At 47.9% G+C, this 12838-nt stretch overlaps 3 protein-coding genes across 3 annotated transcripts; 1 reads left to right on the forward strand and 2 right to left on the reverse strand.

Annotated features, from left to right (window-relative positions):
* Positions 1–860: 860 nt before the first annotated feature.
* Positions 861–3210, reverse strand: N7469_007178 (uncharacterized protein; the record flags this gene model as incomplete). Its single annotated transcript, XM_056646096.1, has 3 exons — positions 861–2044; positions 2108–2701; positions 2778–3210. 3 exons carry the CDS (start codon positions 3208–3210, stop codon positions 861–863), a joined length of 2211 nt encoding a protein of 736 aa, XP_056499537.1.
* A 1931-nt stretch (positions 3211–5141) lies between these two features.
* Positions 5142–7204, reverse strand: N7469_007179 (DEAD/DEAH box helicase; the record flags this gene model as incomplete). Its single annotated transcript, XM_056646097.1, has 2 exons — positions 5142–6972; positions 7038–7204. The coding sequence occupies 2 exons, from the start codon at positions 7202–7204 to the stop codon at positions 5142–5144; spliced, it is 1998 nt and encodes a 665-aa protein (XP_056499538.1).
* A 3831-nt stretch (positions 7205–11035) lies between these two features.
* On the forward strand, positions 11036–12102 carry N7469_007180 (NmrA-like family protein; the record flags this gene model as incomplete). Its single annotated transcript, XM_056646098.1, has 4 exons — positions 11036–11083; positions 11124–11649; positions 11720–11882; positions 11940–12102. The coding sequence occupies 4 exons, from the start codon at positions 11036–11038 to the stop codon at positions 12100–12102; spliced, it is 900 nt and encodes a 299-aa protein (XP_056499539.1).
* Positions 12103–12838: the final 736 nt, after the last annotated feature.

Raw genomic sequence — 12838 nt, forward strand, 5'->3', positions numbered from 1 at the left:
ATATCGTGACTAACAGACCACAGGGGTACGTATGTATATTTATATTGAGTGATATCCAGGACATACCTACATTACTATTTAGTAACACTAGCCCAAGTAGTCTGTACATCACAAGATAGAAACCTCGGAATATCAATTGCGGAGTGACCAGGCAGTGAAAACCCGAAGCTTGCCCTAATTGTCAGACTTGTTCATCGTGGAGGTGGGTGGATCTGGGGACTCTTGAGGAGTACACTCGTGTACTACACGTAGACCAAATGAGGTCCTTGACCCATTCCCGCCTCATTGCTAGATCATTCTATCACTATTATCTTAAAAAAGCCTCCCATTTAGATAAAACAGTTGTCGAAAACAGGTCTCGAGGTCAAACAATGAGATTTCCTTCCAAGACTGTCATGATATATAGAACTTATGTAGACACTATTAGATAACACTAAACACTAACTACTAGTCGTTACCAGAAGTCAGGTACTACTTGCTAGTAGCAAGAAGTGTGGTTTGAAATTCAACTCGAAGTTCTGACGTAGTCTTCCAAGTATTATATGCTATAGTTACTGTAGCTACCTGTGCTACTAACTAGTGACTACCACCTGCAAGCCACATCCATGAGGCATATCCTACCATCTAAATTGTAAAGTATTGAAAACATTATAAAAGAGGCCAAAAACATAGGAAAATACATGACAAGGGATCCACCATCACCCAAAGAGTGTACAGTCCAACAGAGATATCAGAAGCCATGAGCTACCTAGAAATTCACAATACATGGGCTCATCCAGTAATATTACCTCATAAAAGAGCAAAAAAGAAAAAAAAAGGCAAAGAGAAAAGAGAAAGAAAACGCCAATTCCCAACTTCATTTATTCTTCCATCGCCTCATCTCCATCTTCACGTCGTTCAGCTACCCGTGACGGTACCGGAGACGAGCTAGCATGTCGTGCGTAGCCATTGGGGCCGTCATGGGTGGAAAGATTCTCATCTTCATCACCGTCGTCATCGGCAGAATCATCAGACGAATCGCTATCCTCCCCAGCACGTGGAGCACCGTCTTCATCGCCAGATCCTTCGCCTAAAAGCTCGCGGTCCAGGTCATCCAGTTCTCCTTCTATCTCTTCGCCATTGTCTGGGTACCAAGATGGAGTATCTGCTGCAGAAACAGCACCAGCGGCGCCAGAGGGACGACTACGGCCACCCTTCAAGCGCCCTGCGGCTGACTTCTTACCAGTTCCTGGTGTAGCCGCAGGGCCAGTAGACTTGCGCTTGGAGGCGGCACCACCGCGGGCAGGACGAGCACGAGTTCGGTTGGTTGCAGCTCGGACATCTGCTTCCAAGGCAGCCTTAGCTTTTTGTCGTTCTTCTCGTTCTTTTTGACGATCCTTCTTTGGCCCATTGGCGTCTTCGTAGTCCCATCGATCAAGACGCCGAGCTGCTTTTCGAACTACAGAGAGGAAAAAACTAGCACACTCGCCATAGTCGTCTTCCTCGTTGGGATTTGGAAGAAGGCCGCCTTTTCCCCAGGAATTGTCTTCATCTTCGGTATCGTATCCATCCGGTAACCCTTGCACCAGGCGACCATATCGGACGAAAGGAGTTTCGGCATTGCGTTTTGCACGAAGCATACGATACGCATTGGTCCTCCGCTTAGCCAGTAGATATTCGATGCGCTGACGACGGTTCTGTTCAACGGCAATTTGATGTTGGGTTAGAGGGCGTGGCCGACGGCCGGGGGCTTGTGAAAGTGAGGGCTCGGCAATAAAGCGGTTGAGCACCGGATGATTAGACCCCGGAGGAGCAGGAGAAGCATCGGGAGTGTGATCCATTCTCGTCTTGAGGATAAGTCGCTGCTGGCCGACAGCTCGATTGAGTGAGGATTCTCGCTTTACTTGCTTGTTGCGTGGCCGGGCGGAGTTTCCTGGCGTCAACTCATCGTCGTCATCATCGAGACTACGCTTAGCAGAGGGATGAAGAGGTGTAGACATAGCAGAGCCTCGTCCACCCAGGCCAGAGTAGTCACCGGCAAGAGAGTCGTCATCCAAACCGTAGTCTATTCGTGTGCAAAAGAAGAATTGGTCAGTAGATGAAGTGTAACACGGGTGCGTTTGCATACCTTTCTTCGGACGTTTTGGTACTCGAGGGATTGGTTCCTCTTCCTCGAGGATACGTTTTCGTTCAAGCCTTTTAGACTCTCCATACTCCAATTCATCCGGAGTATCAATATTTTCGTCGTTGGCCTGCTCCTCCGTCAAGCTCTCGAAGGCAGGCACCTTCAGAGGCAAGCCTTCAGCACCGTCGCCCTCTAGACCAGGGCCGAATGGATTATTCAAAGCGGCCTCGCGACTGAAATCGCTCTCCAGATACCACCACATTAACCAAAGAAAAGCTCTAGCGCGGCTTTTGCTGCTAAGGGTTGATCGCATGACGAGATCGAAAAAATCGCGCGGAGGGAAGAAATGCGTCTCTGAAACCTTCGGGGCGTATTGGGCCAGGACAAAAATAAGGTTGACGGGGTTCGTACGAGGCACACTCAATTGCTTGATCTTGTCTAAAGTGTTAGGTTGATCGACGTCTTCTGAGGCACCTTTAAGGATAGACTTTAAACGTGGAGCATCCTGCAGTTGTTTGTATGCATTGGAATCCTGGTGAGCCTGAAGAGAAGGGATGGAGTGGTAGGTTCGTAGTTGAGCTCGCATTTCGGGGAAGACTATAGTGTAGCAAGGATGAGGTGGTTAGTATGTCGATGCAACAAGAAATCAAATGAAGATAGTAGAAGAATTTACAGTTAAGGGTTGTGTTCATGCGCCCAAAATTCACCAGCAGACACACCATTGCCATGCTGATAGCAGCGGGCTTATCATTCTGCAGCTTGTCTTTCAAGATCTTACTAGTCTTGCTGCTCCTTGCCATCGCGTCGATGTAGACATCGGCAAAGTCCATATTCTTTTCGCCATCGGGGTATCGTGTGAAGACGGGCGTTTTGTCCTCAAAGACGAGCTTTAAAAATTGATATTGAATGTCCTTGCGCCACAGGGGGATACCATCTTCCTTTTTCAGATGTCGAATCTTATTTCCGGAGTAGACAGAACCAATCGTGCCATTTGCCTGGCGTCTCGTACCGACCGTCGCGCTGGCTGTCGCGCCGTGGGCCTGGTCGTCGGCTATCTCAGAGGCAGCGAAGGACTCGTCCATTGTTGAGGCGTCAACCTCAGCCATATTGTAGGTCGAAAGCAATCGAAGGGATCGTCACCTTGTGCGTGTGCCTGCGAAAGCTCCTGAGATCTGGGGGAGCGTACGGCGTTGGCCGGCAGTAAAGGCGCCCTTAAAAAAGACGAGCAAATATTGATGAGGATCAAGAAGGGTTAAATGGGTTGAAAAGGCGAAATATTTAAGGAGCGTGGGGAAAGGATAAGCGGGAAGAAGGAGAAGAATGAAAGGCAGGGAAGAGCCGGAAGGGACGCAACAAGTCAACCTTTTGCCCTAAGGGAAGGTCTGCGGTGATAGCTACCCGCATCTGGGATCCGATCTACACAAGGCGGTGCGGTGCATTTCATTTACGAACTAATTGAAATTGGATCATTGGACTACTTAGTATTTGAGTATTTGATAGCTGGGAATTTTGTATCCAAGTAATTTCGTCTCGTTCTAGAGAAGTATCTAGGAACCAATCTATGCCAAATACCAAAGGATTTGAAGCTAATTCAACTGCATAATCCCATACAATACTAATATCATAGGGATGATGGTACACCATGTACAAAGTACCATATGCATCGCCTAGGCAGCAATTCCCAAATTTGAAGCCTCAATGTAAGGCCAGTGATATTCATGAGAATTATCAGCAAAACTTCATGTTAGTACTAGTAGTAATACTATGTAGTAGCAGGCAAGACCTAGCATAGTAGACATGCAAGGACCGTCCTCTAGACTATGAAGTATACGAGTTTAATCTACATCTACATGAAGACGAGTTGTAGCAAACTTTTCAATAAGATTGAAATAAGACGACTTTCAAACTCGCGGCCTCGCTCGCTCTTCCTCCCAGGTCGATCCCAGTGCAAATAGAAACCATAATACCTGTGAGCGAGCCGTTCATCCAGCGCCGGCGACAGCGTCCCATCCTCCCGGATCCATAACAAAGTGAAGGAGATAGGAAAGAGCCCATGAGGATACCATGAAGCCTCCGCGGGACCCAGAGAATATGTGGATGCAGTCAAGCCAACGCCATACAGAATGCAAAAGAATTCCCATTAGAAACCCCTCCACCAGGCGATTATCCGCGACGAAGTCATGATAATAGATGTCCGAATCAAAAATGAACCATAAGATAACAATAACACTCCATCGCCAGCGGTGGCACACCTGTAGAAATTGTAAAAAATAAAAGCATAGCCCGGAGAAAGAAGGCGCGTTTTTTTGGTTTTCAGATAAGAAACGCGAACACACACGAGGGCTGTAGCAACGCATTAAAGAGCAAAGGTCCGCCATGAGATACCGACGCTGTCAGAAGTCTATGCTGCAAGGTTTTCCGCCGGGTGCAGCCATGACAACACCGAGAAGATGGATGCAGATATAAAAAAAATCACTTTTCGGAGAGGATGAAAAGCCGGCATTCTCCTGCTCGGCGCGCGCGTCATTCGAACGTTATCCCCGCTGGAACAGTTCGAACAAAAGGGGTATCTGATGAGAGCGGACACAGAAAAGACAACGCATTCTATGAAGTTCATGCAGTACCGATCGCCGATTGCTCGAGGATGAAGACAAACGTGTCATCGTAGACGATAGAGCAATGAAAAGGTGATCAGAACTGCTCGAACGCCCCGTGTTTAAACATAGCAGATAAGAGCTATGTCAAACGTGCGAAATAGAAAGCAGATAAAACAGATAGAGAAAAAGATAAGAACCAAGTTAAAACAAAAGAGAACCAATAAGAAATGCGAGCAATAACAAAGTCAAAACAACGTGAAATCTAAAGATAAAAAGCATAGGAAAGTCGTGGCAGTCATGACAAAGCCGTCCCTGAGAAACAGCTAAGAGAAAAGAGCCCAGGGTTCGTTCTGATCGTATCCGTCAACGAAAGACAACAAGGAAATAAGAAAATGGGAGCCAATCAGACCCAACGGCCTCGTCATCAGACCACGACTGATTTACCACCAGGAAGAAGGGCCGCCAGCGCCGGAGGGGTTGCCGTAGCTACCACCACCATAACCACCACCGTAGCCGCCGCCACCGCCGTAAGAGGGAGCACCGCCGTAGCTGCCGCCACCACCGCCGTAGGAGGGGGTAGAGCTGAAGCCACCGCCGAAGCCGCCAGAGGAGGGAGGCAGGCGACGCATATCACGGGTAGCGTTGGATCCACCACGGCCACGGCCACCTCCACGACCACGGCCACCATAGCCGCTGCCCTCGCGAGCAATGCTCTCGAGGAAGGAAGGAACCTCCTGGTGGGCCTCCTTGAGGAGGTCGATCAGGTCACGGACGACACCGCGGTTGCCACGGTTGAAGAAAGCAGTAGCGATACCAGTGTTACCAGCACGACCGGTACGACCGATACGGTGAACATAGTCGTCGATGTCAGTGGGAAGATCGTAGTTGATGACGTGGGTGACATTGGGAATATCAAGACCACGAGCAGCAACAGCAGTAGCGACGAGAATGGGGCAGCGACCGTTACGGAAGAACTCCAAAGCACGCTCACGCTCACGCTGGGTGCGGTCACCATGAATGGCAGTGGCGGGGAAGCGCTGGTTGATCAGGAAGTCGGAAAGAGAGTCGGCCATGCGCTTGGTCTCGACGAAAATCAAGGTCAGACCAGTTGTACCGTGGGTGTGGAGAATATCCAGCAGAACGGAGCGCTTGTCGTGATCCTCAACGTACTCGACCTTTTGGGTGATGTTCTCGGAGGTGGAACCAACACGACCAACAGACAAGAAAATGTAGTCCTTCAGGAAATCACGGGCCAGCATCTGGATATCACGGGGGAAAGTGGCCGAAAACATCAGGGTTTGACGGTCCTCAACACGGGGCATATCCTCACCCTCGACGATGCGGCGGATTTGAGGCTCGAAACCCATGTCCAACATACGATCAGCCTCGTCCAGAACAAGGTACTTGATGTTGACAAGCGAGATACGACCACGCTCGAGCAGATCGACGAGACGACCGGGAGTAGCAACGAGCAGATCACAGCCACGCTCGATCTGGCGGAGCTGGGAGCCAATATCGGCACCACCGTAGACAACACAAGGGCGAACCCAAGAGCGGTAGCTGAACTTGCGGGCTTCGTCGAAGATTTGAGAAACCAGCTCACGGGTAGGAGCGAGAATGAGGGAAGTAGGGTAGGCCTTGCGCTGACGGCCGTAGCTGAACTGACCGGAAGCCTGCTGGGGAGCAGCAGAGGGACCGTTCTGATAGGCCTGAGAAAGGATAGGGAAAAGGAAACCGCCAGTCTTTCCGGAACCAGTCTGAGCGCAAGCCATCAAATCGCGGCCGTTCATAACAATGGGGATCGAGTACTTTTGGACGGGGGTGGGAACGACGTAGCTGGCGAGCTTGATGTTGGAGATCAGGTGGTCATCGAGAGGAGGGTTGGTGAAAGCATTGACGGGCTCAGGGACTTCGTGGCCGGAGGCCTCAACGGGGATATCATCATAGTTGGCGAAGTTGATACCGGTTTGCTGCTTGGAGGGATCGTTGGGAACACCGAAAAGTTCGCGCTCGACACGGGCATTGGCGGGACCGGGGATGTGCTTGCCGTCGCGCCACTGGCCATCTCCTGAGCCGCGGCCAGCGCCGCCGCCACCGCTGTAGTTACCACCGCCGTAAGAGCCGCCTGCGTTTCCTGGATGTCCGTAAGCATGTGGATCGAAAGGTCTGGGGGTTCGACCATTTGGGTTGCGGTTTGAATTACCGTTGGCGGGACCGCGAGGGCTGAAGTCAGGTGCGTTGGCATTAGCCCAGTTGCCGCGAGGACCACCGCTGAATTGAAACATTTGTTAGTAAATGCAGTAACAAGGCATGGAGTGATCATTGATGAAGCATACCGAGGGCCACCGTAGCCGGGACCAGGAGGGGGAGCGGAACCGTCCATGTTGGCGCGGCCACGAAGGTGAGGAGGGATATAAGCGGCACGGCCAGGGGGACCGTTGCCCTGAGGGGCGTGCTGCGAGTCGTTGATGGACAAGTTGCCCATTTGAAGTCCGTCGGCCATTTTTGCGGTTTATTGAGGAAAGTTTTCTGTCACCGAAGAAAAAATGTTTCTGTCAGTAACAGCTCAGATGGTGGGCTGTGGGAATTTTTCCTCGGGCGATGGAAAGATAAAGAAGGTATACGAACAGTGACTTTTTAATGCTTCACCGAAAAGTTTCTCGGTATGTCGATAAAATGCAAGCGATCGATGAAAAAGCGACACTTGCACAGAAGAGAACGTAAGACCTTCGCGAGATGAGAGAAGGTAGAATGAAGAATGCTCTCGTTAAGTTTTTTTTTTTCCACCTTGAGAAAAAAAAACGACAAAGTAACAAGAGACAACAGGAAGTGAAGGACTAAAATGCAAATCCTCCCAATTCTAAATACTCTATGAGCACCGAGAAGAAGAAAGAGAAAGGTGAGTGGAGTGGAAAAAGGGATGATGAAAAGGCAAGATTTCTGTGGGCAGGAGGCAAATCATGTACTTCGTGGTTACGGGGGGATGTGTGTTCGGCGGTCGAGCCCAGGTACTGTGGTATTGTCTACGTATCAGGGCTGTTGCGGTATTGAGTTGACACCGACACAATCACCAAAAAGGGGGGGTATTGCCACCGGTAATACACGGTACCGCTGTTCAGGGTCAGATTTTTCCTCGCGACCACGCCAGTTTGTTACGGGAGTCTGGCCCCGGTAAAAGAGATGACTAAGATATGTGGCCAAGTCAATGATTGGTGGACTACAAGGCGGATCCGATCAGACGCTGTTCATCATGTACATACTGTACTATGTGCAATACTCAAATGCTACTGTACAGTTCTTCTTGGATTGTACATACACATGTAAAATTACTGACAATACCCAGAGTAGTAGAAGATTAACATGACATCAGCTGAGATGTCCACAAGCCTCTTGAGTTCTACATATAGACATGGGCAAGCCTCATTTTGAAGTATTTGGTCCATAGAATCGAAAATGTAACCCATTTCTAAAACTATGCAGTATAGATAGATTCAACGGCTCAATTTTCCAACTGGTTTCAACCCATATGAGTCTTTTAGTAGACCCTTGTAGAACTCGATTCCCCAAACCCCCATATTTACCACTGAAGCAAAGAATGGTCGGTGCCTCTTAACATTATGCTCATAGATGTACCCATTCAGAGGAATCAAGTCCTTGCGATGAGCTGTAATTTTGATTTTTCAACAATTCCAACTCTTGATTACCAAATATATTGTACACTGATGGTCTGACATCATGAGGGTTGAGCGCCTTTTTGCCCGGATCTACTTCCACCGCATACTCTGAAACCGCCTGGGATGACACGGCGTACAGTTGTCTCAATGTTACCACAAAACTCTGAGAAAGAGCATCTAGCTCGTTTGGAAGGCTTTCCAGTGCAGTAATTTCTGTATTGATGTTTTGCATGCAGGATATTGAACTCGGCGCGGACGGATCTACTTTGATGTGGACAAGAGGGACAATAAGTGCGTGGAAAAGCGCATACCTGGGCGATAATAATGAGCAGTGCATAATTTCAATATAGATCAATATGGCCTTACAGAGTAAAAGAGAGGGTCAATTTCGGAAAATGGCCAGAAATAAATGACTCTGAGATCAAGTCAATAGTTGTACGGGCAATATTCAGATTCCGAGGTCGACATTGATCCTCAGCCGATGTGGAAGCCTCATCGTCAATCGATTTTATTCAGCCATCTTAAAAGCAATGGCCGGTGGATGAGAAGACGAAGACTTCGGTCACAGAGGATTTTCCTTCGACGTGCAATCAAATATGGATTGGTGATTTGCAGACAAAGAGAAGATTCTTTTTGTCATTCATCTATCAATTCTCTCGCTTTTTTGCACTTGCTGTGCTGTAAAATCAGAACAAGACAGTAGATGACGATAGATTCTGTTAGCCAACCGGTGGTAGCTGGATTGCTATAGTAACCCCATGGATATACTTGATTCGTCACACTGTGGCAGAAACGACTTGAGAACATGAGTGACTTTACATTACACGTGAACAATCTCGTCGAAAGGAAAATACAGAACTTGAAAAGAGAATGGCTTACATTCTCGGGCAATCTTGTTACTAATGGCCGGTTCCAGCCAATCGTCCACTAGTACAGTATAATACGTCACGTCAGTTCCAAGAGTTATCCTCTCATGGGCATCAGAGAAGGCATGCGTAGACAACAAGGACGTGAAGTAATCAGACCTTGGAACATAACAATTGGATTCGAACAGTTATGTCTACCAAGTTTATAACCAAATATCCTTACTATCACTATCTTTACATTGGAACTAAAAGACATGAATATGATATGGTACAGTATATGAGACTGGTGTTTCTAAGCTTTGTCTGAGCCTGAAAAGAATTCTGCTGGATGAATCATTAATATAGTCTTCGGATACTTGTCCATATATAGTCGGCGAATCGAACCCCGCAAAGGGCAGTCCGCGCTTTACGCTGAAAGGTAGATCGGGGTTTGCGATGTATGAGAGACAAAAAGCAACAAAACACGTCGTGATTGGTATGAGCAGTACCAAGTTCAATCTGAGCAAAACCTCCATTGTAGCTACTGGCAGCTATAACGGGGTGCTATTGCCATATGCCTCCAGTAGCCAGTTCAGATCCGTATCATGGTCTCTCGCGTCAGGCTTGTGAATATCGTTGTTGAATGTGGTCTTCATCGCTATTTTACTAGCTCAGAGAAGCGGATAACCTAAGTGGTTCAAGGAAGCAGGATATGCGGCTCGGCCCAAGACCCAGAGTTGAGGATAAATGTCGGCCCTTTTCCTGTGGACTGCACCTGTAACGTCTTTCCAGGCGACCACCTGGTAGTCACTGTAAATTCCGGGAACATTGGGGTATCCACCATGTCGAGGGCTAACAACCGTGGCCTCGGACACTAGAAGAATCCCCGGAACTCTCGTGCGCTGCTCATGGTATAGGGAGATGCGGCTGATCGGCACGGCGGCGAGTCATAGATGCCATGGAAATTCGCTGACTGAGGGTTTTCCCTCCGATACGAAGGGGGCTGTATAGCTTCGGCATATTAGTGATATCAGTGTAAGGTAGGCGAGAAAGTGAAAAGCTATCAAATATGGTGAGCTGGACTAGATGATTCAGCACAAGATGTAGATCTCAGCTACAAACCTAATACTCTTCTCCGAGCAACTAGGTTTTCCATTCAAAGACTTTCGTCTATAAAACTAGAGACAATCACTGATTGGAAACATTCAAATTTGGAGCACGGTGTGATTTGCCAGATCTGCATAACCTTCGATTAGTATCAGCCGTAGTGCACGAAGCTGAACCAAATGGGACACACTGCTCCGTATCCCGAGTTGACCTGATCGCTAATAAACATAGACTCTAATCGGGATATCCTTGGCTGAGTAAGGGGTTGCATTATGCAGCAAAGTCCCCTCTGCAATCATCATGTATAACGAATCCTCAAGGGTCTAAGTCGAAGCTGATTACAAGAAGATTGGAGTTTCGTTCTTAGGATAGCGCGAGGGCCCCCACATATGAGTGGACCCGAGTAAACTGTTCCGTTGCCATGATTGGTCAGATTCCTCGGGCCGTGGGGTGATCATTACAAAGGACCCATACAATTGTTCACCATGATTTGATGAGTCGCCTTGCTCGCGTTCCATGACATCGCGAATGTAGATATAATGACTTGGTCCAGCTCAAAGTAATTATTTCGACCCCGGGACCAGTCCCAATTTACTCGTCCAGACTCTCTTGAAGCTCCTAAATTACTCAAAGCATTATGAAAGCATTGCTGATCTTTCGCAGCCCGAAACACCATTTCCTCACGGTCTCACAAGTCTTAACTAGCAGATGACTATCACTGTGGGTGTTGCGGGAATTACGGGAAAAATTTTCCCGGTTGGTCGTGAAGAACCTGTGCAATTCACTTGACATCCAGATTCTTGGTCTCTGCCGCAACTTATCCAAACTTCCTGAGCTTCTCCGAGAATCCCCTCGGGTGTCTATCATCCAAGGTGATTCAACCGATTTGGAGACTCTGCAATGCTTTTCCCGCGGTTGCAAGGTGGTCACCTGCTGTTATCTAGGCGATAACGACTTTATTACAAAAGGCCAAAAGTTACTTGTCGATGCCTGCGAGCTGGAGAACGTCAGTCGCTATATCGCAAGGGACTATTGTCTGGACTTCACAAAGCTGGAGCTCGGTCAGCATCCGGCGAAAGACCCCATGAAGCACGTTAAGGCGCACCTGGAAACGAAGAAAAACGTGAAAGGTGTACATATGCTTATAGGGGCTTTCATGGGAACCTTTTTGAGTGGCTATTTTGGCGTCTGGGACCAAGAGGTCTTCAAACTGAATTACTATGGTACCGGGGATGAGCTTTGGGAGTCTACTACATATGACACTGCCGCTCAGCATGTAGCAGCGGTAGCAAACGATCGAAATGCTGTCGGCAGGCAGTACTGTGAGTCGATATTCAGAGAAATGACTAGAGCCACGAATAAGTTACTAACTATAACTTTCCTATCACTTAGTCCTCGGTGATCGCCGAAACATCCAGGAAATCGCCCAAAACTTTGCCGATATCTACGGAAAGAAACCCCAGCTCGAGCGCCTTGGCTCGCTGGATGATCTGTACAACAAAATGCAGGCGACTTTCCAGAACGACCCATCTAACATTTTTGCCTATATTGCAATGTAAGTGTTGTTTTTGGCCATTTTTATTTAGCATATGTTGACACTTGCGGCTTCCAGGTTCTATCAGTATCACTGCACCAACGGCCGAACGTATCTCAAAAAGGACCTGGATAACCTCAAATATCCAAAAATCTCTCCCGCCGCCTTCAAAGACTTCCTTCAGGCGCACAAGATAGCAGACCTTAGCGATGCGTACCAAAACGCAGGCTCTGAAGTTTAGAGATACAGTCTTGGTAGCCGTTTGACCAAGTATAAAACAAATGGGAACTGAGCACTGTGGTATCTGATTGATGTAACTTCCAAATATCGCTTTAAAAACGAGTCTGGGTAAAACAATAGCGAGACCAGACGGCTTTATGGAAACAGAATACCCTATGCCGGTCTAGCTTTCATCTCGTGGCACAATATCGCCAGGAACATGTTGTCAGATGAAGGCTGCGATGAGAACGAGTATCCCAATATGTCAGCCTGTTTAGCAAGAAAGATTCAAGGCCAGAAACCAACGATTTGATCGTCAAGCAAGATGCAATAATGGCGGAGAAATTGAAAGCCGCGACAGCAGCCTCCGAAAGATAGACAGACGAAACATAGTCCAAACTAGATATAGTCCTTTTTAAAGCCGGAGCTACGTATGCCACTTTAAATCTCTTTTCAGTTGATAAGGAAACGTTTAAATTCCAAAAACTACCTTGCTGGAACGCATCGCAGAGTCCAAAGAATGTCAATGTGATGCCCCAGAGCCTATTTCACTGCCATAACATGAATTTGAAACCACCCCACGTTCTGCTGTTCTTTCTACTGTTCTATATACCACCTCAAAGCATTCTTAATGATAGTAGAAGCAGAAGGCGCTAGGATCAAAACGGTCAATAGGCTCGCCTCAAGCTCATGTTACACCACTGTATCTCGCATTACAAACCGCGGCCTAAAATCCGACACGTACATGTAAATATGGA

Source organism: Penicillium citrinum (assembly GCF_028827155.1).
Source record: "Penicillium citrinum strain IBT 23319 chromosome Unknown utg000006l:1.0-3011923.0:1.0-3012962.0, whole genome shotgun sequence".
Taxonomy (NCBI): Eukaryota; Fungi; Ascomycota; class Eurotiomycetes; order Eurotiales; family Aspergillaceae; genus Penicillium; species Penicillium citrinum.